Raw genomic sequence first — 23,824 nt, forward strand, 5'->3', positions numbered from 1 at the left:
CACACACACACACACACACACACGGCTCATTACTAATTCTTGCATTAGCCTAACAGGCCTAGAGAGATGACAGAGATGCCATCTGTATCTTCTTATTAGAAAAATAATTTGCAACTAGGGGCAGAAGGACCCACCCCACCTATACAGGTTGCGTTACTGTGACCTTACCTCCTTCTCCAATTCCAAGGCTACCATTTCTGCCTGGACCTTTTCATAACGCACTAGTTTCCTCTGGAGACCCTCTACCTCCTCTTTGAGCAATCCATTGTTTTCTTTTATTTCCCTGGGGAAAGGGGAAACACACTATTAAGATATTAACACTACTTGCTTTTTGCAAAGCAAATGTCAACCCATTTTTTATTGTTTATTAAATGTAACAACAACAACAATGCTGCAGAGCCAATATGAGCATACAACTATAATGCAGGTGTAGAGAAAGAGGACTGTTGAGAATCTGTTGTGAATACTGAAGACAAGGTATCAAGTTCTGAAAAGGGGAGTTTACAGCCTCAGTGCAGAAGCTGCCACAGGTGGGCAGGAGCAAGTGAAAGGTGCACATCTTTCCCACTGAGCACAACTGCTGTCTTCTGACCTAAGGTAAGCATTCTCCTCCCTGAGCTCCCGCAGCTCCCGCTCCATTTTGGGAAATTGTGCCAACTCCATCTTCATGTTCTTCACAATTATAGCATCTTGTTCTTGCAACGAGAGCTTTTGCTCCAGGTCCTGGAAAGTAAAGGACCAAGAGAGCTATCAGAAAGGCTAAGTTAGAAGACATGACATGTGTGAAATCTCTGCAGCCAGTTTAACATTAACTTCACTGTTAAACCAAACAAACAATACATGATTGCATGTGCCTTTTGTGGCCAGTTTGTGGCCAGTTTGGTACAAATTAAATGTTTTGTGCAACTTTTGTTTCCATGAAGAGTTTCCATAATTTCTGTTTATATTTTTCAGTCACAAGGTGGTAATAGAGGGGTTCTGTGCTTTCCTTAAGAGTAGTTTTGTAGAGTAAAGATATAGCTTCACATACTTAATAAGGAGAGGATCTCACCTGAACTTTCTGCTCCTTCTCAGCAATCAGTGCTTCCTTTGCATGTAGAGACTCAATTTGTTGACTGGCCTCTCTCCATTTTCTATTGTATGTGGACATAAAAGATATGCATTGAATACAAAGAGGAACATTTGAAAGCACAAGTACATACCTTGGAAGCATCCTGTTCATCATCCTTCCATGGTTATGCTTCACTACATGCTGAACAAAACTTAATTGTTACGCATGCTCAGAAAAGCTATTTCTTAATTTTTACAATTTTAAGTCAAATTAACTTCCCCCATCAAAATCTCTCCCGAGTCAACAATTATGTTTAAATGTGTCTACCTATGAAAGACAGACAGGAATTGCTAGCCATGGTGGGCAATCATGTATCTCATAACTAGGCAGAGGGTCTACCGGTATAAATAATAATAATAACAATAACAATAACAATAATAATAATTTTTATTTATACCGCGCCCTTCCCAGTCAAGACCGGGCTCAGGGCGGCTAACAACAAATAGTGACATAGAGAAGATACGACATATGAGTCACTTATAGAACCATTCCCACTAGAAGCAAAAGTTGCTATAAGCAAAGTGCTTTGTAGCCTGGCATTGGTTTCAACAGCATTGCTGGTAAGCAATCAAGCAGGCTGTGATGGAGATAGTCATACCACTCCTCTCTAGAACTGATTAGGTCTATCCACCTGGCACCAAGTCTTGTCAGGTTTAACTGCTTTTGGTGCTTTGTCTATTTTGACTTAATCTGCAGCTTTTAAGAAAAGTTTTTCAATGACTTTTATCATTTTTGCAACATTTATAGTTTTGTGGTGTTTAGTATGTATGCAATTTGTAAATACTATAAAACATTTATATACTACTCTTCACCGTATTATGTTATTGAGAGGCAAATTATTTAAAAACAATAAAAAGAAATAAATACTGTTAGCATTCAACATTCTGCTATGGTAAACATCCTGTCAGCACAAGCATTGCGGCTTGCCAGATAGAATGAAAGCATACCCTCCTGCCCCCCCATGCACCGTTCTCCTGACACACACACACCTCCAGTCAATTTCAGAGCATGCCAGTGGAGAGAGGAAGGGAAAGCACTGATGCACAAGTGAAAACCTTAACCAGGGCTTGCGCTGATGGGACTTTTTAGATAACTCCCATCCATTGTCTCTGCCTCAAGAGGTTTCATTTTTACCATACCCTGTTTCTCATATTTTAAGACATACCCATAAAATAAGCCATAGCAGGATTTTTAAGCATTCAATGAATATAAGCCATACCCCGAAAATAAGACATAGTGATAGGCGCAGCAGCAATGCCGGCCGCGGCAGGAGGAGGAAAAAAATAAGACATCCCTTGAAAATAAGCCATAGTGTGTTTTTTTGAGGAAAAAATAAATATAAGACGTGTCTTATAATATGAGAAACACGGTACTAGCTAATAGGCCTTGACAGACCTTGCCAAATCCTTTCTAAAAGTTTGTGCCCATCAATAGAAATACTTCCTGGTGTCTATTTTGAACCCACTGTCAACCACTCACCATTGGAATGCACCTGTCCTGCAGCACTTTTCTCTACTTATTCACTTCCAGACCATTCATCACCACAATGGGCAAAAGATTCCTGCAGTGCTGGACTAGATGGCCTTTGCAGTCCCTTCCAACTCGACAATTTTATGATTCTATGACATGCACATTACATCTCTTGGTCACATTAAACTTCCACTGCAATGTGTTCTCCTGTCTACCAGGGAGTGTGTGCATGCTCAAGGAATCTAAAGTAACTAAGAAACATGGGCATTGCCTGTCTCCAAAGCAGTGTCCAACCTACAGGTCTGTTCTTCCCTTCATACTGGGTTCCCATCCCAAAGACAATCACATTGCAAAGACCCTGTCCAAAATTCATTATGGAAGAGACTTCATTCTTCCCCACTACAGTCGTACCTTGGTTCTCGAACGCCTTGCGACTCAAACTTTTTGGCTCCCAAACGCTGCAAACCCAGAAGTAAGTGTTCCAGTTTGCGAACTTTTTTTAGAAGCCGAACATCTGACGCGGCTTCCGCAGTTTCCAATTGAGTGCAGCCAATCTGAAGATGCACCTTGGTTTTCGAACGTTTTCAGAAATCAAACGGACTTCCGGAACAGGTTCGGTTCGAGAACCAAGGTACGACTGTACAGCTCTATCTCCTTGCTGAAGTATGGGCTATTGTCCTCTTAGTACACACTGCTGTAAGGAAACAGCAAGGACACATTCAGAGACAAAATGCATCCCAATACGCCAGTTGCATTTTGCCAGTATTTTCCAAAAACTGTTATCATGATACCATAGCTTGCAATGCAATCCTATATTCAGAGGTAAGTCCCACTGAATTCAATAGTACTTAAGCATCCATTGGATTGCAGCTGCAGACATCTTTTTTCCTTTGCAGAAAATTTAGGCTATGCACTGAATATTCTTAGCCAAGTAACAAATCCCACAAATCACTTGTTATTTCCGTACTCCAATTATTTGGCCACCAAACAACTCATGTCGGTATTACATAAATGCTGCTTCAAAAGTTATGACCAAAATCAGTGTTGAGGGGAGGAATTATAATCAACCCAGCCTCATCAATGATAGTTACAGGTTTTAATAAAAGACTTTTCAGTTAATTAGCCTCCTCCAATCCTCAGTATTTTCCCATCTCCTGCACAAGAGAAATATGAAATGTTTAAGCTTTATTTATTTATTTTCCATAAAATTACTTTATCTACTTTTTTATTTTGTTATTTTCCCCACGCCCCATTTATCAAGTTTTCAGCAGTACACATCCTGATCAAAGCAGCTCTTTGAACAGCAAAAATCAAAAGCTGTTGAAACTTTCCCTTCCTGAGTGACACCAGCTGCCAAAGACTAAAGGTTTTATTTCCTGGCAGTTGTTAATCCCCTACTCACTTTTGTAGTACATCCAGCTGTTCAGTCAGCTCCTGCTTCTGCGATTCACAGGTTTTCATTTTCATCTCCTGATTTGTTAAGTTCCACTGCAACTCCGATATCTTTCCTTTCAACACACTAATTGTCTGAGAGAGAAAGAATGAATACACAAATATATGGTTGGACCTAGATGTCAAGGACAATGAACCACCTCTGATCAAACACTACTGATTAAATGTGAAGAACCAATAATACATGAAATCAGACCTTTAAAAAGTTACCTCAGAAAGGCAAAAGCAACTCTTTGCTCTCTTATCTGTCACCCTAATTGTCACACCCATTAAGCAAGTAACTTCACACTGGCATGCAAATAGCAAGTTTCAAAGTTAGAATGTCTGTCTACAATAGGATGCATCAGAGGGATGCAAATTGTTCCATCAGCACCTTATGAATATTTTCTCTGCAGTGGAATTTCAAAACTGCATCAATTCTCCCAACAGACAAGTAAAAATGGCAGTGTTAACTTTTCAATAAAGTTGTACAATCCAGAGTTACCAGAACTAGGTTAGATGCAGAGGGGAAAGGACATCAACTTATCATTAGGCCATTTCTTGCTTATAAAAAGAACAATTACTTAGTCCAGGCTTCACCAACCTGGGGTCCTTCAGATGTTTTGAATTCCAACTCCCATCAGCCCCAATCAGCATAGCCATCCAAAACCTGTGGAGGGCACAGGTTGGCAAAGACTAACTTAGTCACTCTTATGAACAATCACTTCTTGTGCCTTGAATCTCTCTCCTCTCTTGCCCTCTTCCATATTCTATGCCTACACAGGCCTTTTCTCCAAAATTAACTCTTGTACTAAATTTATGACATTACAATTTCCTAAATATTCAGCTAGGTATGCACACTCTTGGGAGGGACATCACAGTTTCAGAAACAGCTGCTGCGTTAAAAATTACACAGAACAGATCAGATTGGAGATGCCAGGGGAAAAAAGAAATAAAATCTCTCAGTCTGACCTAAAATCTTCCAGTCTGACCAAACTGCAGGAGGCAATGGAAGACAGGAGTGCCTGGTATGCTCTGGTCCATGGGGTCACAAAGAGTCGGACACAACTAAACGACTAAACAACAAAATCTCCCTGCAGTGAGTGATATCACAGCAGTAACTGACCAAGAATAACCTAAACTCCTCATCACTTCTTGTGACCCTTTTGTATTATTATGCCCTTCACAACACCTCCCAATTACCTCTTACTACTGTTTGATAACAATGCAAAATCCATATTCCTTTGCTCCTTGAGAGCAGCAGATACCCAACTGATTTGAGGCCAGCATTAAGGACACGGAGCCTGTTAAGGCTGCAAAGTGAGAGACTCTTGTGAACTACAAGTGTGCACCCTGCAGGATGACACTTGCTGCACTGAGAAAAGCTAGGAGTGATGCCCAGCAGCTTGCCAATGTGTCCATGACTACTGGTTAAAGCAGCAATACAGTACTCACAAAATGTACAAAGGCTAGAAGGCTTTGGACCAACAGTCAGAAAAACTGCACCGCTTAAAACCTTTTCTGCAGAGATCATAACAGATTGCAGCAAGCAGATGAAGTAATGGGCAAAGCACTATCAAAAACTGTACTCGTAGGAAAACATGGTCTCTGATACAGCAATCAAACGTATCCAGACTCTGCCTGCCTTGGAACATCTGGATGTCCCTCCCTCCCTTAATGAGCTGAAGAATGCCATCAACTCCCAGGCATGTGGTAAAGCCCCAGGATAGGACAGAATCCCAACAGAAGTGCAGAAAGCCAGTCTCAACTCCTCCCTCATGACACACCTCCACAGCCTTCTCTTGCAGTGCTGGGAAACAGGATCTGTGCCACAAGACATGTGCGAATCCAGCATTGTTACCCTTTACAAGAACAAAGGTGACTGTCATGACTGTAGTAACTACCATGGAATCCCACTGCTGAGTACCGTGGGAAAAGCCTTCGCCCATGTAGTTTTCAACAGATTACAGTCACTCACTGGCAGGGTCTATCCCGAGTCACAAAGCAGCTTTAGAACTCAGAGGTCAACAGTCAACATCATTTTCTCATTGCACTAGCTGCAGGAGACATGCTGAAAGCAGACACCACTTATACACCTCCTTCATAGACAACATTAACCACATCATAAGGGAATTCTTTACAGACAATTGCAGTGCTTGGAGACATTCAATCACATCATGTATCCACAGCAGTAACCAGAGGAGAAATTACTACGGGGAGGAGCACAGAGAGAAGAAACGGCATGGTGCATCTGTGGAAGCAATGCCAGACATCTTCATCTGCCCCAGCTGCAATAAAACATGTCTTGCCCGTATTTGTTTCTACAGCCACAGCAGGCACTGTAGCTGTCCAATGGTTTGACTTTACATCTGAAGCTGCACTCTTCCACTGTATCTCAAAACAGACAGATACCAACATCAACAACGCAAAATTCGGATTCCTTTGCCATCTTGCCTTTGAAAAATGCTTCCTCTAGAAAGCCTTTCCCAACCTAGTGCCCTCTAGTTGTTTCTTGACTACAACTCCCATCATCCCTGACCATTAGGGCTTGCTGGGGCTGAGGGACATTTGAACCCCTGAGGGATATTTGAACCAGCAACATCTAGAAAGCACCAGGTTGAGGAAGACTTTTGGAGAAACACTTCCATATTTATCAATGCCCACATTCTCCTTCAAACAATAAGCACCATTATATCATCCATTAAGAAATTGAGTACTATGAGCAGAATGTGCATATCACCATTGTCATGGATTTAGGTGCAGAGCATTATGGGAACTGCAGAGATTCATGGGACTTTGGCCATCGAGAGGGAGAATGGCCTGGGAAAGTAAACTTCTGAACTTTAAGAGAAAGATTTCTGGCTCCTTTGATCCCGTGTAACCTTGCAGCTGTGAAATCTCCCATTCCTGTGCGATAAGAAATTAGGGAGGAAGCTCTGTCCGGTGTGCTCTGAGAACTGAAGGCGTTAATTGCCCTGTAGGTTGATTAATGGGTAAACACAAGACATCTGTGTAGTTTCTATTTGATTGACAAGACTAACGGTTGTAGGTTCTTTGATTGGATTATTCAAATCTCAACTCTAACGCAGATTGGATAATGATCCATAAGCCCACGTGGAACACCTCAAGGGTTTTAGGGATTTAAGTCTGTTAGAGATGAGTCCCTTTGTCTTGCAAAATGACCCAGCAAGGTACTGCTGTCCTGTTCGTCTTCAAAGAGCCTGAGAGAGACTGAGGTCTGCCGTTAGCTCTTGACTGCAATTTGCTGGGATGGAGAGATGCAGTCTTGGATCAATCCTATTCTAAGTTTGTACTTGTAAGTTAGCTACTTTTTCTTGTTTTATCTTTGTATTCCCTTTACTTGAGAACTGTTGCATGTTACTTTGTTTAAGCTATTTTATAATAAATAGTTAAAAGAGATTTCTTGTGGATCTTGGTCCTTTCTGGTCGCATTGCTAAACCCAGTCCTAGGCTGCTTTGCCCTCTACCAGGCAGAACGTGTATTCTTTGTCCCGGAGGTCTGTAAGGGGACCTTCCCGGGTGGTGGCAGCGATACCGGTTAAAGAAGTGTTTCAAAACCCCGTTCGAGCCATAGAGGTATAGCCAGACCCTTTCCCGGGTAACGAAAGCAGCCCAGCAGCCTCCGGAGTGAGAGCGGGCAGTGCTAAAAGGGAAAGAGGTTGAGGGTACTGACGGGCACGAACATCACAACCATTCTACTGTGCATCACAACTGATGCAACCAAGCTATTTATTAATATTCATGGACGATTGGAAACTACATATAGTATGGAATCAAATAAGAAACTGCTTTTTTCTTACTTCATTAGCTTCAGCAAGCTTGTTCTCCTTCTCCTGCAACTTCTTATTCAGAGACTCTGTGTGCTTCTGACAGGATTTGTTAATCTCAATTTGTTCTTGAAGCTTATTTTCGGTCTCAGTTTCTCTTTCCTGACACTGCTTGATACGCTTGAGGAGCTCTTTGTTATGGTCAGCCTCCCGCTAGAAAGAGAGGAAAAACAGAAAGAAACTTCAAAGAACCTTGCATCAAATAGCTACAGTAATATATTGCTAGCATCTCCACTAAGCAAAGTCTTCCCAAGTCTTTTCATCCATTTCACTAGTGAAACAGTGAAACTACCACCAGTGAAACTACCACTAGTGAAACTTAGTGGACAGTTTCCATGCAACCTATTTCTATTATGTAGCCACTGAACAAGTCTGACAGTTTTGCTCCCCTCCCGAATTATAGCATTAGCACAGGACACAGTTGAAATTTTAGAGTTTGATTAATGTTGGATACAACCCCTGGTTTTGGTTTTTAAAATTACCATATTGCTTTTTATCCATCCTGGTCATGAATGTCTAGTACATCACAGAAGTAATCTTGGGGCATGGCTGCACCATATGTTTTCCACAGGTGTTGTATAAAGATGTTTACAATAAATTGGAGCCAAATGGGATATTCACATATTGTCGGACTTGACAGCATGGCTTGCACTGTTCAAAGACATAGTGCTCACAAACGCATCAGCCTGAACAGGGTTTTGGTTCATAGTACAAGCTTCAATGCTAGGATGATATGAACCAGGTAAACATCTCACTTAGAAACTCATCTCCTGCATTTGGTTTACTCCAAATGGAAATGGTTTGCATACTGATTTCCAGTGTTTTTCCTTCCATCACTACCACATTTTCTAGTTACTTGTCACAACAACATTCATGACACAGTTATAGATCTGTCCATATTACTTAATGCAGCCACAGCAACACACTCAGCAGCCAAATGAGGGAACAATAAAAAAGCAGGCAAAAAGTGATTCAGAATTTGCCCCTTGTATGGTGACTAGCCATCACTGAATGACTCTCAATTGATTTAACTGAGAAATGGTCAAATTCCCAAATTCACACATCACCATATAAAAAAGTATTTGGACATGCCAACATCTTTTTGGCACCCAGCAAATAACATTTTATTTCACCAAGGCTTTTAGTCTTTTCAGTTTGTGTTATTAGTATTGTTATTTTATGGTCTTCTGCATTTTATGTAAAACATCCTGGGAATTTCATTGCCCTGTGCCAATGCTATAATTCGAAAAAGGGGCTCTCACGTACTGATATACAGCATTGCTGTGGCACCCCTTGCACCATGGCAGGTGCTTGTCCACTTTAATGGACCATATAATGAAGACCCTATATGGAAATATTTTAGAGACATTCAAGGAAACCTTGAAAAATATATACACAGTGTGACAAAGAGAGGCAAAGTCTGACTGTAAACCAAGGAACAAATGGGTTCAAACCACAGCATTTCCTCCTTGGACCTAGCTCCCCATCAGCAATTAGGGTTTTAGCCTAAATACCACATTCGGGGCTTGGGTAGGAGCTAGAGAGTGTTGGGTTAACAACTCTCCCCTTCTCATGTTCTGCCCACTACCCACCCAAATTGTCTACCATGTGGCAATTAGACTTGGAAAAGGGGAAGAAACAAGACACTAAGAGGAGGGGGAATCACTGCCTGCTTTGGCTCCATACTTCCTGATATACACCACCAGGACCACCCAACATAAAAAGGTTCCATTTCCTGGTGTAAATAATACTTCTGTTTAGTTGTAAATTAACATGGTTTAGTGGTCTGATTTGCACCTCTGTTTAGAAAATGTACGAAGTTTACGAAATATATGAAATAGCTACAGGAAATTTGACTTAAATTGACCTTTTTCCTTGGTAATTTAAATCATTCTACTCTGTGACCAAAATATTTCACTAGAAAAGTATAAAATAATGCAACACACACTGCTGTATTGAATTTCCCCTGCCCAATTCTCCTCCATTCCTTCTCTTCCTTTTTTCTGAACTCTCAAAGCATTTCCAGTCCAAGTTCCATTTGCTTCCAACTCAAATTAATTCACTCTTATTGGAAAACGTGTAGCAAATTGCTCTGCTAATCAAAGCAAAACAAGCTACGGATTTACATACTAAGCAAGGATTATGCAAAGCAGTATGAGGTTCCTAAACCCTTTATCCACATCACTTCCGAAATACAGAATCTGAGCAAGGTAATTACCACACTGTTGGATTAGTGCTGCTCCCTTTACGTTTCAGGGTTTTAAGTGTTTCTGCAACTGACTCAGCTAGATTTTGGGGTTGAAGTGACACTGGAATAATGCACAAAATCACTTGACTTGAGGTGGAACTAGGAACTTCCTTAGCTACTCATTTTTTCTGAGTTACAATAGAGATCCACCTCCTGCGTATGTTGTTATGTCAAGATTTAATAAAAGTCTCTGAATTCTTGAAGTGCTTTACAGGATAAAGTGCATCCTCCTTGTGACATCAACCTAGAAGGCAGAGGTAGCCACATAGCACAGCATAGTTTCTGTTTCACATGCTAGATTTATCAATCTTGTATCCTGAATTTCATCCATTGACTCAAAATGGTACACACGAGATTATCCCATTCTGTCCTAAAAAGCTTTGTGAGGCAAACAAGGCTAAGAGCTTACCCAGTGAATTTATGGCTAAACAGGGATTTGAATACAGTTTCCGCAATTCAATTCACTATCTTCTACATTAGCTTTCACCAACCTAATACCCTCCAGGTATTTTGGACTACAATTCTCATTCACCCCAACCAGCATGATCATGCTGTGTGGAGCTAATGGGAGTTGTAGTCCAAAATATCTCAAAGGCACCAGGTTGGCAAAGGCCACTTTTCCTATGGTGCACAGGGCTTTGATTTTTTAAAATTGTTTTATTCGCAAAATATAAATTCTTTACAACAGACAAGTCCAAAATAAAATCATATATAGCAAAACCATAAGTCTCAAATTTTCATTTACACTGATCTCCTCTCCAATACATTTACTTGATATTTCTCGATGCTTCTTTACTTATTTTAAATCTCTTAAATCCTGTACCAATCTTTAACAATTTCGATTAATACCTTCGCAACCCAGTGCTTCCCTCCACCCGTGTGCGAACTTCTTTGCTTACTATTGTTTTTGTTACTGTTGTGTTACTCACTTTATTTGTTACTCCATCCTTAATATAATATTATCCTGTCTCCTTGCGCCTTTTGAACTTTTGCATTTTAATTTTTAAGCTCCAGCACCGACTGTTTTCATGTATTCCTTAACGCATTCCCATTCTTTATTAATTTTTTGATTAGAGCAGCCTCTAATTGATGCTTTTAATTTTGCCATCTCCACGAATTTGAAAAGTTTGGTTCTCCATTCTAATAATTCTGGCATTTTGTCAGTTTTCCCATTTTTCACCACTACGATTCTGGCTGCCGCAGTTGCGTAAAGGAATACATTCCTTTTATCCTTGCGGATATCATTCGATACTAAACCCAGCAAAAATGCCTCTGGTTTTTTAGAGATTGGACTCCTAAATATTTTTTTTAGCTCTTCATGTATCATAATCCAAAATTGTTTCACCACTTTGCACCCCCACCACATATAGTACATCGTCCCCACCTCTGTTTTGCATCTCCTACATTGGTTTGATTGTTTTTTGTACATCTTTGATTATTTTACTGGGGTGAGGTGCCAGTGGTAAAACATTTTCATTATGTTTTCCTTAATCAAACAGCATGCTGTGAAATTTATATCTGTTTTCCATAGCCTTTCCCACCTATCTAAGTGAACTGTCTGGCCCTGCTCTTGTGACCATTTTATCATTGGTTCTTTTATTACCTCATCTTTCAGTTCCCATTCAAGTAGCAAGCTGTATATTTTCGATATTATTTTCTTATTTGGTTGTGTCAGAGGCGCTGATGTGGCTACTCTAGAGTAACGACTCCTCGCAGCATAGTCTTTTTAGACTTTTATTAAGTGCTGATTATTTACAGTGGTCAGAACGATCTATATACATGCTTACGGTGAGGTGTCAGAACCTCCGAATGGCGATTGGCGCATTTTCTTCCAGCAAAGAAGCTTTGGGAGACCCAACCTCTTCCCCCTACGTTTGCGTCGCAATTCCAGAGTTGGGGGAATTGGCCTTCCCCCCGTGCTCACACCTTCCTGTCCCACCTGGGGCATGGGCTCCGCAACCTTGCCTGAGCCTCGGACACCACTTCCTGACTCTCCGCTGGAGGCAGAGCTCTCCCTGCTCTCCCCAGCGCTTGGGGATGGGCTGGAACTTAAGATGGGAGGGACTTCCCTGTATCCCTTGTCCCTCACAGGTTGCAAAAGTTCACACTGTAATTTTGATGTTTTCTGTTCAAATCCTATTTTTTTTATCTTGGTTGAAGACATGCAATACCTGGTGATATTGTAGCCAGCTGTTACAATAGTTATTAACCTCTTCATATGGTCTTATTTTTACCTCACCATGTTCTTTTATTAATAACTGTTGATATGTTGGCCAGCCCTTCTCCATATTTACTTTTTCACTGCCAATACCTAGTGTAGATACCCACCATGGTATCTTAGGTTCTAACAACCATCGGTAGTTTGCCCATACTTTATATAGAGACTTCCTGATTATGTGGTTCAGGAAGTCCCTGTTTACTGCCACTTTATCATAAATTAAATAGGCGTGCCATCCGAAGCAGTTGTTCCATCTGAAGGCTGCCCTGTTCAGGGAGGCTTTTAATGTTTAATAGATTACTGTGTTTAATTTTTCTGTTAGAAGCCGCCCAGAGTGGCTGGGGAAACCCAGCCAGATGGGTGGGGTATAAATAAATTATTATTATTATTATTATTATTATTATTATTATTATTATTCCATCCTTCCAAGTCTAGAATCTCTGTTTTATCTAGCATGACCCAGTCTTTTATCCATCCTAAGCATGCCACCTGATAGTAAATTCTCCAATCTAGAAGTCCGGATCCATCCCTCTCTTTATTGTATGTTAACAGTTTATATTTTATATGTGGTTTTTTTCCCTTGCTATACAAATTGGGATATGTCCTTTTTTCCATTTTTCAAACATATCATATTTACTAATTACCGGAATCATTTGGAATAAAAAAAAAGGATTTTTTGCAATATACTCATTTTGATCGTAGAAATTCTACCCCACATTGATAATTTTAATCTCTGCCAAATTTCTAATTGATTTCTTATTTCTTTCCATGTTTTAATATAATTATCCTCAAACAAATTAATATTCTTCATTGCTATGTAAATCCCCGGGGTATTTTATCTTTTTTACAATTTGCAGGCCACTTGTTTTTTCCAAATTCTTTTTCTCCAATTCATTCATATTTTTGACCATTATCTTCGTTTTGTCTTTATTTAATTTGAATCCTGCTACCCTTCCAAATTCTTCCATCTTCTCCAATAATTTATTTATACTATTTATCAGATTTTCCACCATTACTATCATATCATCTACAAATGCTCTGATTTTATACACATTCCTACCCAGTGTTATACCTTTTATTTCCTCTTCCTTTCTTATAACCTCATTTAATATTTCCAATGTTAATATAAACAAAAGAGGAGAAAGTGGGCACCCCTGTCTGTTCCTTTCTATATGGGGAAATATTCTGTCATCTCACTGTTAATTACCAGATTGGCCTTTTGGTCTTGGTATATTGCGTTTATTCCATTTAATATTAATGTTCCTAGCTCTAATCTTTCCAATATTTTCTCAAGAAATCTCCAGGATACATTATCAAAAGCTTTCTCAGCATCAATAAATACAAAGGCTGCTGTTTTCCCTGGATTCATGTCTAGATATTCAATCAAATAAACCACTAGTCTTACATTGTCACACATCTTCCTCCCTGGTAGGAAACCTACTTGATCTTGATTAATATATTCATTCAAAACTATTCTTAATCTTTGGGCCAGAATATCGGCGTATATTTTGTAGTCATTGTTGAGTAGGGATATAGGTCTACAGTATAGTTGTTAATATTTTCTTTATTTTTGTCATGCTTTTGTATTACAATAATATGTGCCAAATTCCACAATTCAGGGGTTTTCCCTTCTGCTATTATGCTATTTATAAGTAATTTCATAGGAGTTGCTATCGCCTCTTCCATTTTTTTGTAGTGCATTGCCGTGAGCCCATCTCGATGGGTGCACAGAGCTTTGAAGACCCAACTATCAGCTGACTGTGAGGGCAAAATATGACCACCTAATGTCACTGTAATGCCACGGTATTTAACAGGTGAGCAACCTGCAAGAGGTGGGAAAGGAAAATATTCAGCTTGCCCATGAGATCCAGTTACCCACCCCGGTTTTAAATGCTTGTAAAAGAACCCACACAAACTCTCTCCTGTCCATTAAAAACATGATCACCAGATCCTATAAATTTACCATCAAACCAAGTCAATCATGAGGTGGTCTAAAAGAGGCTCTGGTTGATGTCTCTACTAATCAACGGTGTATTACTAGCAAACTAACCTCAAAATTTCTTGCATTTGCATTAGCCTCCTTCTCAAGTTCAATTCGAGCCCTTTTGTGACTCAGTTCCATTTGCATTTTCTCCCGCTCCATTTGCAAAAGCTGTGCCTCTGAACGTATTTGCCCAGCCTGATCTTCACGCTGATGTGTTAACATGAGGAAAGAAAAAATAAACATAAGCAGCAGCACAAAGCGTTTTAGGAAACATTTTATCCAAAGGAAACAAAATACTGTAGTTCTTACAACCATCTGTGGCAAAGAGTTAATGGTGCAATTCCAACCATGTCCCATCAGAATAGGGATTTCCACTTGTGCAACAGGACTTCCCATCCACCCATGCTCTCGCATACACTGTCCACAAATGTGCAACAGATTCAGGAACAACATTGTGCAAGCAGAAATCCCTGCACTGGTGTAACAACTGCCTTAGCACTATGCTGAATTCCACATAAACAACTTTTTAAACATCCAAACCTAAGCAAGTGAGAGACTGGAAAGAAAAGAGTAAGATTGCTCGTTCCTTCCTCTCAAAACTCCCTATTAACATTAGAAAGGCTCCCTCACTATGCTATGACACATGCTTAAAACTTTATTTCAGAAAACGTATTCCAGACACAGAATTTATTTATATATCCTTACTTTTAATATTTCCTGATTTTATCTATTACTGACAATTATTCTACATTGTTTTATTTCTGCCCTCTAAATAAATAAATAAAAATGTTTCCTCATACCAACTAGAAAATTATTCTTCAAATGTACAAGTGGGCTCAAGTAAGAACTCTCCACAGTGCAGAGATAGCATACCAACTTCGCAGAAGCCTTTGGTTTCTATCTAAGTCATCCTCTTAATATGCATTAGCATGAATAATAAGACCTATATCAAATATTTATGATTTGCACATAAGAGAAAAACTACCTCCACTACTAAAAAAATGTAGTAAAAACAGTTCAAAAGAGAGGGGCAGAGTATTTTCCAAATAGCATCTGGCAGAAAAGATACTGGAAGACAAAAAAAAAATTCCTTCAGTAGCACCTTAAAGACCAACTAAGTTTATATTTTGGTATGAGCTTTCGTGTGCATGCACACTTCTTCAGATACATGCACACGAAAGCTCATACCAAAATATAAACTTAGTTGGTCTTTAAGGTGCTACTGAAGGATTTTTTTTATTTTGCTTCAACTCAGACCAACACGGCTACCTACCTGTAACTGGAAGACAAAATGTTCTTCAAAAAGAACATGCAGCAATTGCAGCAAACTGTGAAGAGTTATCATCTACATTTTTAAAAAAGCTTATTTGCATCATTTTTTTGCAATATTTACCATGAGCTGCTGTAGATTTCTATGATAAAAAGTAGGGCAAAAATATAAGTAAATAAAATAAATTCACGGATCTATGTTGTGATGTAATCACTAACACTTTTGACTGCATTACGTGGTTTCTTTTTTTATCATATTTTTTAAAAAATTAATAAACTAGGTAACCGGGGGGGGACCTCAGTTAACCGAGCCTTATATTCTATAACAGTAAACTATCTGAACCTTTCTCTGCTTCTGTGTGGTGGGTGTGACTGGTTCTGAGAGCAACTTGCTCACCTGAGATTCTGAACAGAGACCATATCACTGTCCAACACAATTTGAAGGAAAGACAGGATAAGAATTGAAGAAAAAATTCAAATGCAATGGTCTCTATTCCCCCTCCCCCTCCATGTTTTAACTTAGTCATGAATGAAATTTCCATTTGTCTAGGAAATCCTGATGTTCTTGCTAACTTAAGCATTCTGGAACATGCCAATCATTTAAGAGTAGCCTTACTCAGCCTGGTGCCCTCCAGACGTTTTGACCAAAATTCCCATCTGCTTTGGCCAACACCTGGAGGCCATCAGGTCAGGGGAAAGCTGATTTAGTATACTACTCCGATCAGGCTCTGACAGTGAAGGTGACTGCTTTGCCTGCCCATTGTAACTACAGAAAAACAAATGAACTAAGGAAGTCTCACCTTCATCATCTGCTCATACTGCATCTGCAGAGAACCTTGAGGCACTTGTGTGGCAGCCAATTCAGACGTATCTTCCACAGGATGTGACAAGTAGTTGTTGAATGATCTTAGAATAGAGAAGACCACTGTATTTCCTTCCTCCTCATTCATGAGCACCTGACCTCTGCAAACATAAGATCATAGACAAATCTCAATGTGCAACTAGTTATATCCAAACTACCACTACCCAATAAATGAACCACTTCCCAGATAACAAAGTAAATGAGAGCTGGTGTGGTGCAGAAGGCCTCAAACTATGGTCCATGAGCTCCATTCATGTGAGCCATGGAAAGGTTGCGGAAAAGTCGAGAATAACAGTACCTGGTCCTGCAAAGCTCGAGGCCATTTTGACCAGGGCTGATTATTAAACAGGCTAATATGTGGTAGCATTAAGCATTTGATAATATTAAACAATTGCCTAGGGCTCATGATTGTTCACAGTGTTGATTTTGACGATTATGCTGGTACTGGAGAAAGAAGTTGTTAAAATACAAGTTACAGTATATGTTTTGACTTATAGAATAAATAAGTAATTACGTGGTCCACCAATAGCCCTGCCGATTTTCAAATGGACAACAGGGGAGAAAGTCTGAGAACAATTGGGGTAGTGCTTAAGGGTAGATCTGGGGAGGCACATGTTTGAAACCCTGCTCAATTAATAACATCTCAGAGTCACCTTGGGACAGTCACTGTCTCTCTCAGTCCACCATAGCTTGCAGAGCTTTTGTGAAGTTAAAATGGGGAGACAGGAATAATTTATAACACCACTAATTCCTTGAAGGGATGGAATAAAAACATAACACAAATATGAATAGTTAAAGTCCAGCCTTTCCCATTGACACTGCAGCACTATTAAAACTCTAACAAAATGTCCTTGCAGTATGAACTTTTGCAGCAGCTGAACACAGGCCATCAAAAATGTTGAGGATGCACATTTCCCCTTTATCTTTTCTAACAGCACTACAGGTCAAATTCTAGAAAATACATGATCCCCATAATATGTGAAGCAGATGTAAGGAAGAGGGTGTGAGTCATTTAATGTGCTTGTTGTTTTCTGTCCTAGGCTCCTTTGAGAGGAAGAGTGGGATATATATTTGATAGAGATGTAAAAGCACCATGCAAAGCAAAAAAAAATGCCCTTGGAGACAGTAATGCAGCAAGAAAGCCATAAGGCATTTCTTGCCTCTGTTAGAGCAGCACATATGTGAAAGAGCTTCCCACTTCCATAGTCCTCTTCACATACCAGAAGCGTCTTTCATTTCCCACAGAGCATCTGCAGAAGGAGTACAAGTCTCTAACACTACCTTCTGTACTCTGCAAAGCCAGCAAGAAAAGGATCACAATCTCCCATCCACCAGGTCCTTCCTCCATGAAGTGGACAGGGTCAGCAGTAATTTTAAGTACTGGCTGGCTAATCAGTCAAGCCAAGGTTTGTGGACTACAGTACACAAGAGTGGATTACACAAGAGTGGAAAGCAAATTGATGTAGAGTGCTCCCCAAAGACAGAATACTGAAAAACACTGGAATAGAGGTAAGTGGTTTTGTTGCAAACGTGCTTCAGTGTTTTAAACAACTGAAGGGTGGAACAACAAAATAATAATAATCAACCTTTATTGGCATCAAACAAACACGCAAACAAAACAATATCAGATTAATACTGCCACAGTCATAGTATTAACAACAACATGCAAGGTAGTTCAGAAGATCACAAGATGAGGAGGGAGCCAAAGGAGATATCTAAGATCAGCCTCTTAAATCAGTCTACAAAAGTTACAAAAGTTACCGTACTCATCTGCGTTGCATGATTGCTTCAGAGGAAGGTAAGTCCCTGCTGTGTAGTCAACATAAAGGTGGATTATAGTAAATAAATACATTTTTAAAAGTTTGTATTACACAAAGTGGGGTCAGCCAGATTGATTTCCATGCTGGTTATAAATGAAAGGGCTCTCTCCCCTCCTTTGCTAGCACAAAAACATGTCCTTCCTCTACCATACTGCACATTCTGCATTGGATTCCTGGCCATCTATGCCTAACAGGTGAATGCAAGAGGACTGCATAAAACTAAATAAGCAAATAAGAATTTGTGCTCACACTTAAGAATCTTCTTCAGTCATAGAGCTGCTACCAGAAAGTTAATGTGTGCATGTAATAATTTGAATACAGCATCTAGAAAGTTGAAAACATAATTTTTCAACCTCCTCTTAAAAACAAAACCTATCCTCTCCTACAACTTGAACCATCTTCCACTCTATTTGCAGCAGTTGCTGAAGTCATTAAAAAGTCTCTTACAAAGATTTAGCATCAATGTGGGTGTCTGGAGCGAGTGCTCCTGTTGGAGAACAGCCTTTTCCAAAGGTGTCATGGGTTTTGAAGAAACTCGATCTCAGGACGCAAGGGAGAAACGTGCTAAGAGGAAGGCACACTTGGCAAATCCACACCGTGATCAACTCCTGCCCGGAAACCAATGTCCCCACTATGGAAGGACGTGTGGATCCAGAATTGGCCTCCACAGTCACTTATGGACCCATTGTTAAAATCGTGTTTATGGAAGACAATCTTACTCGGCTACGAGTGATTGCCAAAGAAGGGTGTCTGCTACAACTCTTCTAATCAGACTAAAGACTTGGATGATGCCTTCCTAGAGCAGATTACAAAATATTCAAAAAGGAGAGATATAGTAGTCACAGGAGACTTCAGCTTCCCTGATATATGTTGGAACTCCAACTCTGCCAAGAATGTAAGATCCAACAAATTCCTCAATTGCCTCACTGACAATTTCATTTCTCAGATAGTGGAAGAAGCAACAAGGGGATCATCTATCTTGGACCTCGTCTTAACCAACAAGGAGCAACTAATCAATGAAGTGGAAGTACTGGGAAATTTGGGAGGAAACAATATTGTCCTCTTGGGTTTCATGAGACAAGGGAAAGCTGAGTGTAATCAGAAATGCATTTTGGACTTGAAGGCGGATTTCAAAAAGCTTAAGAAACAACCGGGTGAGATCCTATAGTCAGAAATACTTAAGAGAGAAGGGAGTCCAAGATGGATGGGAGTTTACGGATGTACGTAATCTCAGAGCCTGTCTATAATCTTTGAGAATTCTTGGAGAACAGGTGAGGTCCTTGCAGGCTGGAAGTGGCAAATGTCCCGATCCTCCAAAAGGGGGGCAGGGAGACCCAGTCAGCTTGATATCAGTATCAGGAAAGGTCCTAGAACCAATAATTTTAAAAGTCAGTCTGTGAGCAGTTAGAAAAGTATGTTGTGTTTACTAAGACCCAGCATGGGTTTCTCAAAAACAGGTAATGCCAGACAAATCTCAGTTCCTTTACTGATAGACTTACAAGCTTGCTGGATAAGATGAATGCTGTGGATGTAGTGTATCTAGATTTCAGTAAGGCTTTTAACAAAGTCCCCATAATATTCTTCTGGAAAAGCTGATAAAATATAGGCTGGATAAGGTAAACTGTTAAGTGGGTTTGCAGCTGGTTGACTGACCAAACCCAGTGTGCTCACTAATGGTTCTCATCATCCTGGAAAAAAGTGGTAAGTGGGATGCCTCAGGGTTCTGTGCCCATTGTTGTTCAACATCTTTGTAAACAACTTGGATGAAGGAATTGAATTTTGCAGAAGACACCAAACTGGGAGCGGTAGCTACTGCCACAGAGAACAGAATCAGGATTGAATATGACCTAAACAGACTGGAGAACTGAGCCAAAGTTTTTTAAAAAATTGAATTTCAATAGGGACAAATGTAAGGTTCTGCACTTAGGCCTGGATTGCCAGTCGTACATGTAAAAGGATCTTAGGGGTCTTAGTAGGCCACAAGCTTAACATGAGTCAATAGTGTGATGCAGCAGCAAAAAAAAAAAGCTAATGCTATTCTAGGCTGCATCAACAGAAGTATAGTGTCCAGATCATAGTACCACTCTATTCTGCCTTTGTCAGACCACATCTGGAGTACTGTAGGATATTGACAAGTTGGAATGTGTGCAGGAGGGCAACCATAAGTATCTGTTGCAGGAGAGCGACTGTGTGCAAAATCATGGGAAGGGAGGTTTCCAGGACCAAGGTGAAACTGTCAAGCTCTTCTGTCAGTAAATTTTCCATTGTTGTTAATGTAATCTTGTTATATCTACAGAACTGAAATGTTGTTTCTGTATGTTCTTATGAAATTATTTTTTTCATAGTTGATTTGGGTTGTATTCCTGCCTTCTTTGTCATAAACTGTTTTTAAACATGATCTGGGTGTGTGTATATTGCAAAGCGGCATACAAATAAAAATAAGTATATATTAATTTTTAATGTGTTAAACAGCCCACAGCTCAGGCAACGGGTTGATGAGAAAGAAGCATCAGTACCAGGGAGCCATGCCATTCAAAAATGACAATTTATCCCTGGCCTGGTATAAAGCACCTTCCTATATTTTTTATTATTTGTTACAGCTGGACACCACACATGCCATACACATCTGTTTCCAATGTGCTTTATCCCTGTCTTATCTTTGTTTCCATCCTGTAACCAAATCCCCAAAGATTATGCTAAGGATTGTGGTGGGGGGAGTCCTACACCCCACCCTCACTCTGAGAGGAAAAATCTCCCCAGCAACAGGTGCCATTAAAGGTCAATAAAGGTCAGACAGTATGTAAATGAACAAAGTTGTAAATGAGTCAGCAATTGAGTCTCAGAGCCTGATGGATAGAGAAGGAATTAAGTTGTTTTATTTTTGTAAATAATAAAGATTATCTGTAAAAATAAACTCTGCTGCAAGCACCCAAGAGTAGTTGCTCCTTATCAGCCTACTGGATTGCATGAGGACAAAAGAGGTGCTTTCAACAGCTGAGGATGGAAGGAAGCAGCACTCTAGACATGCTCATGAGCCATGATCTTGGAAATTTTCTGGAAAGTGGCACATGGCCTGATGTTATACCTAATTCAACATTGCTTATTTTATTTGTATTTAGTGAACTTTTAAAGCATATGTTGATTTTTGTCCCAATACTGTACACCGCAAGCATTTATTTATGATATATTACTTGCATTCATATGCCACCTTTTTCTCCAAGGAGCTCAAACTGGTGTACATGGCTACCCCCACCCTCATCATTTAATTCCCACAACAGGCTGAGAGGCAGCGACTGGCCTTCCAAGGTCACACCAAGTGAGCTTCAAGGCTGAGTGGGGGAGGATCCGAACCCAGGCCTCTCCCAGGTCCTATTCCAGCCCTCCAACCACTACGGCAACACGGGCTCTGAAACGCTACATTTATAAACATTTGACCTGAAATATGACAACTTTCGAGACGGAAAGTTCTCCCTCAGGGAGCGGGTGGGAAAGCGGAGAGGCGGGGGGCGTCCACCTCCCGAGCACCTTCGATGAGGCGAAGCGCACTCTGAACATGCCCAGAAGCACTCTCAATTTTACCTCAGAAACCAAGTCGGGGGGCGCTGAAATTTCTGGACAGCACCTCATTTCCGTGATAAGTCGAGGGTGAGGCTGGGGAAAACTCCCGCTCTCGATGAGGAGAAGCGCACTCTGAACATGCCCAGGAGCTCTCTCTCTCTCTAATTCCAGGTTGCCCTCGGAAGCGTCGTGCGAGTTACAGACAGGCACGACCCCCCCCCCGCACCGATGAACCTCGCCTCGTAGGAAGAAGGCGCGTCTCTTCCCTCACACAAGGGCGGCCGGAGAGGGAACCGGCAGCGCTCCGTCGCCAGCGGCGAGTTTTACCTCAGGAGGACCCTGCGCGCCCGCGGCCAGAGAGGCGCTCCGGGGCCAGCTGACCGGGCCCGGGGCCCTCGGCTCCCGGCCTCGCCTACTCACCCTTCTTCTCCCCAGCCGGCCATGTCCCCCGCGCGCTCGCCGACGCCAACCGCCCGCTCTCGACTCTCTTCCCCGCTTGGATCTCCCTCCTCAGCCCAGGCGCCGAGATATTCCGAGAGTTCCCCGCGAAGCTCCCGCGAGATTATGGCGCGCGCGCGTGCCCAGCGCTCCCTCACACTCTCTCTCTCCCCTCCGGTCCTTCGCTTTTGCCCCGCCTCCTACCGTAATGCAGCGAGTGTTAACCCGCACGCTTCTTTTTCCGCCGTCGTGTCGGGATTGTACGCGCATCCCCGCTGTCCGCTCGCCCGCCTGATTTGATGCAAGTGCGCAGCGGCCGCAGGCCCAGTGGCGGATTTACGTATAAGCTAAACAAGTTATAGCTTAGGGCCCCACTCTCTTGCCCCCCCAAAAAAATATACTTCTTCTTAATTGCATTTCACTATTAATATATTAGTGGTACCTCTGGTTAAGAACTTAATTTGTTCCGGAGGTCCGTTCTTAACCTGAAACTGTTCTTAACCTGAAGCACCACTTTAGCTAATGGGGGCTCCTGCTGCCGCTGCTCTGCTGGAGCACGATTTCTGTTCTCATCCTGAAGAAAAGTTCTTAACCCGAGGTACGTACTATTTCTGGGTTAGCTGAGTCTGTAACCTGAAGCGTTTGTATTGTAACCTGTAGGGTTTGAAACCCGAGGTACCACTGTACTTCTTCTTAATTGTATTTCAATTCCACAATTACTTTGATAAAATACATTTTTGTTATGTGCAAATGGCTTTAGATACCTATTAGGTCCATAAATTACCATATAGCATATATCCAACACAAAAAACAGCGACAATTTGTTGTTGACGAAGGACAGCTGGACATATAAAGGGCCCCATTACCTTCAGTAGCTTAGGGCCTCATCAAACCTAAATCCGACCCTGGCCGCAGCCCTGAGGTGCTTTGCCTCCCCTTGAGTAAACACTGTCAAGCTGTGATGAAAATGTGAGAATAATACACTATAGTGCGTTCTGCTGGATCAGGCCCATGAAGAGGGCTCCTCTGGTTCAGCATCCTTTCTTCATGGTGGCCAACCAGATGTCTCTTCTAGGGAGCAGGACCAGAGCACCGTTCCCCTCGGGGGTCTCCAGCAACTGGTACCCAGAAGCATTTACTGCCTCCCAACTATGGAGGTGGAATCCTAGAATTGTAGAGTTGGAAGGGACCCCGAGGGTCATCTAGTCCAACCCCCCTGGCAATGCAGGGACCTTTTTGCCCCACATCCCCTGAGATGAAGAGTCTCATGCTCTACCAACTGAGCTACAGTGGTACCTCTAGATACGAACGGGATCTGTTTCGGAGACCCGTACGCATCCAGAGCAGTACTTACCCTGAAGCGCCGAATCTGCGCATGCTCCCCGCGCAATTAGACACGTCTGCGTATGTGCAAATCGCCAAACCCAGAAGTAACCCGTTCCATTACTTCCAGGTTCGGCGCGTACATATCCCGTGTTGTATGCAACCTGAAGCATACGTAACTAGAGGTATGACTGTATCTGCAGACACATAACACAGCTTTTGAACACAGCCACCATGGCAACTA

At 41.3% G+C, this 23,824-nt stretch overlaps 1 protein-coding gene across 2 annotated transcripts in view; it reads right to left on the reverse strand.

The window, feature by feature from the left end:
• MAD1L1 (mitotic arrest deficient 1 like 1) overlaps window positions 1-22,331 on the reverse strand; it is a 482,869-nt gene extending 460,538 nt beyond the window's left edge. For both annotated transcript variants that reach the window (XM_035130662.3, XM_088656937.1), the window contains exons 1-8: window positions 22,240-22,331; window positions 16,380-16,542; window positions 14,377-14,517; window positions 7,834-8,013; window positions 3,984-4,108; window positions 1,052-1,133; window positions 593-723; window positions 169-283 (exon numbers count right to left, since the gene is read on the reverse strand). In XM_035130662.3, coding sequence (XP_034986553.2) covers window positions 169-283; window positions 593-723; window positions 1,052-1,133; window positions 3,984-4,108; window positions 7,834-8,013; window positions 14,377-14,517; window positions 16,380-16,542; window positions 22,240-22,262 — 960 coding nt within the window. In that variant the 5' untranslated portion in view covers window positions 22,263-22,331. The remainder of the gene's footprint in view (window positions 1-168; window positions 284-592; window positions 724-1,051; window positions 1,134-3,983; window positions 4,109-7,833; window positions 8,014-14,376; window positions 14,518-16,379; window positions 16,543-22,239) is intronic.
• Between the last annotated feature and the right edge of the window lie 1,493 nt (window positions 22,332-23,824).

Source organism: Zootoca vivipara, chromosome 13 (assembly GCF_965207765.1).
Source record: "Zootoca vivipara chromosome 13, rZooViv2.hap1.1, whole genome shotgun sequence".
Classification (NCBI taxonomy): Eukaryota; Metazoa; Chordata; class Lepidosauria; order Squamata; family Lacertidae; genus Zootoca; species Zootoca vivipara.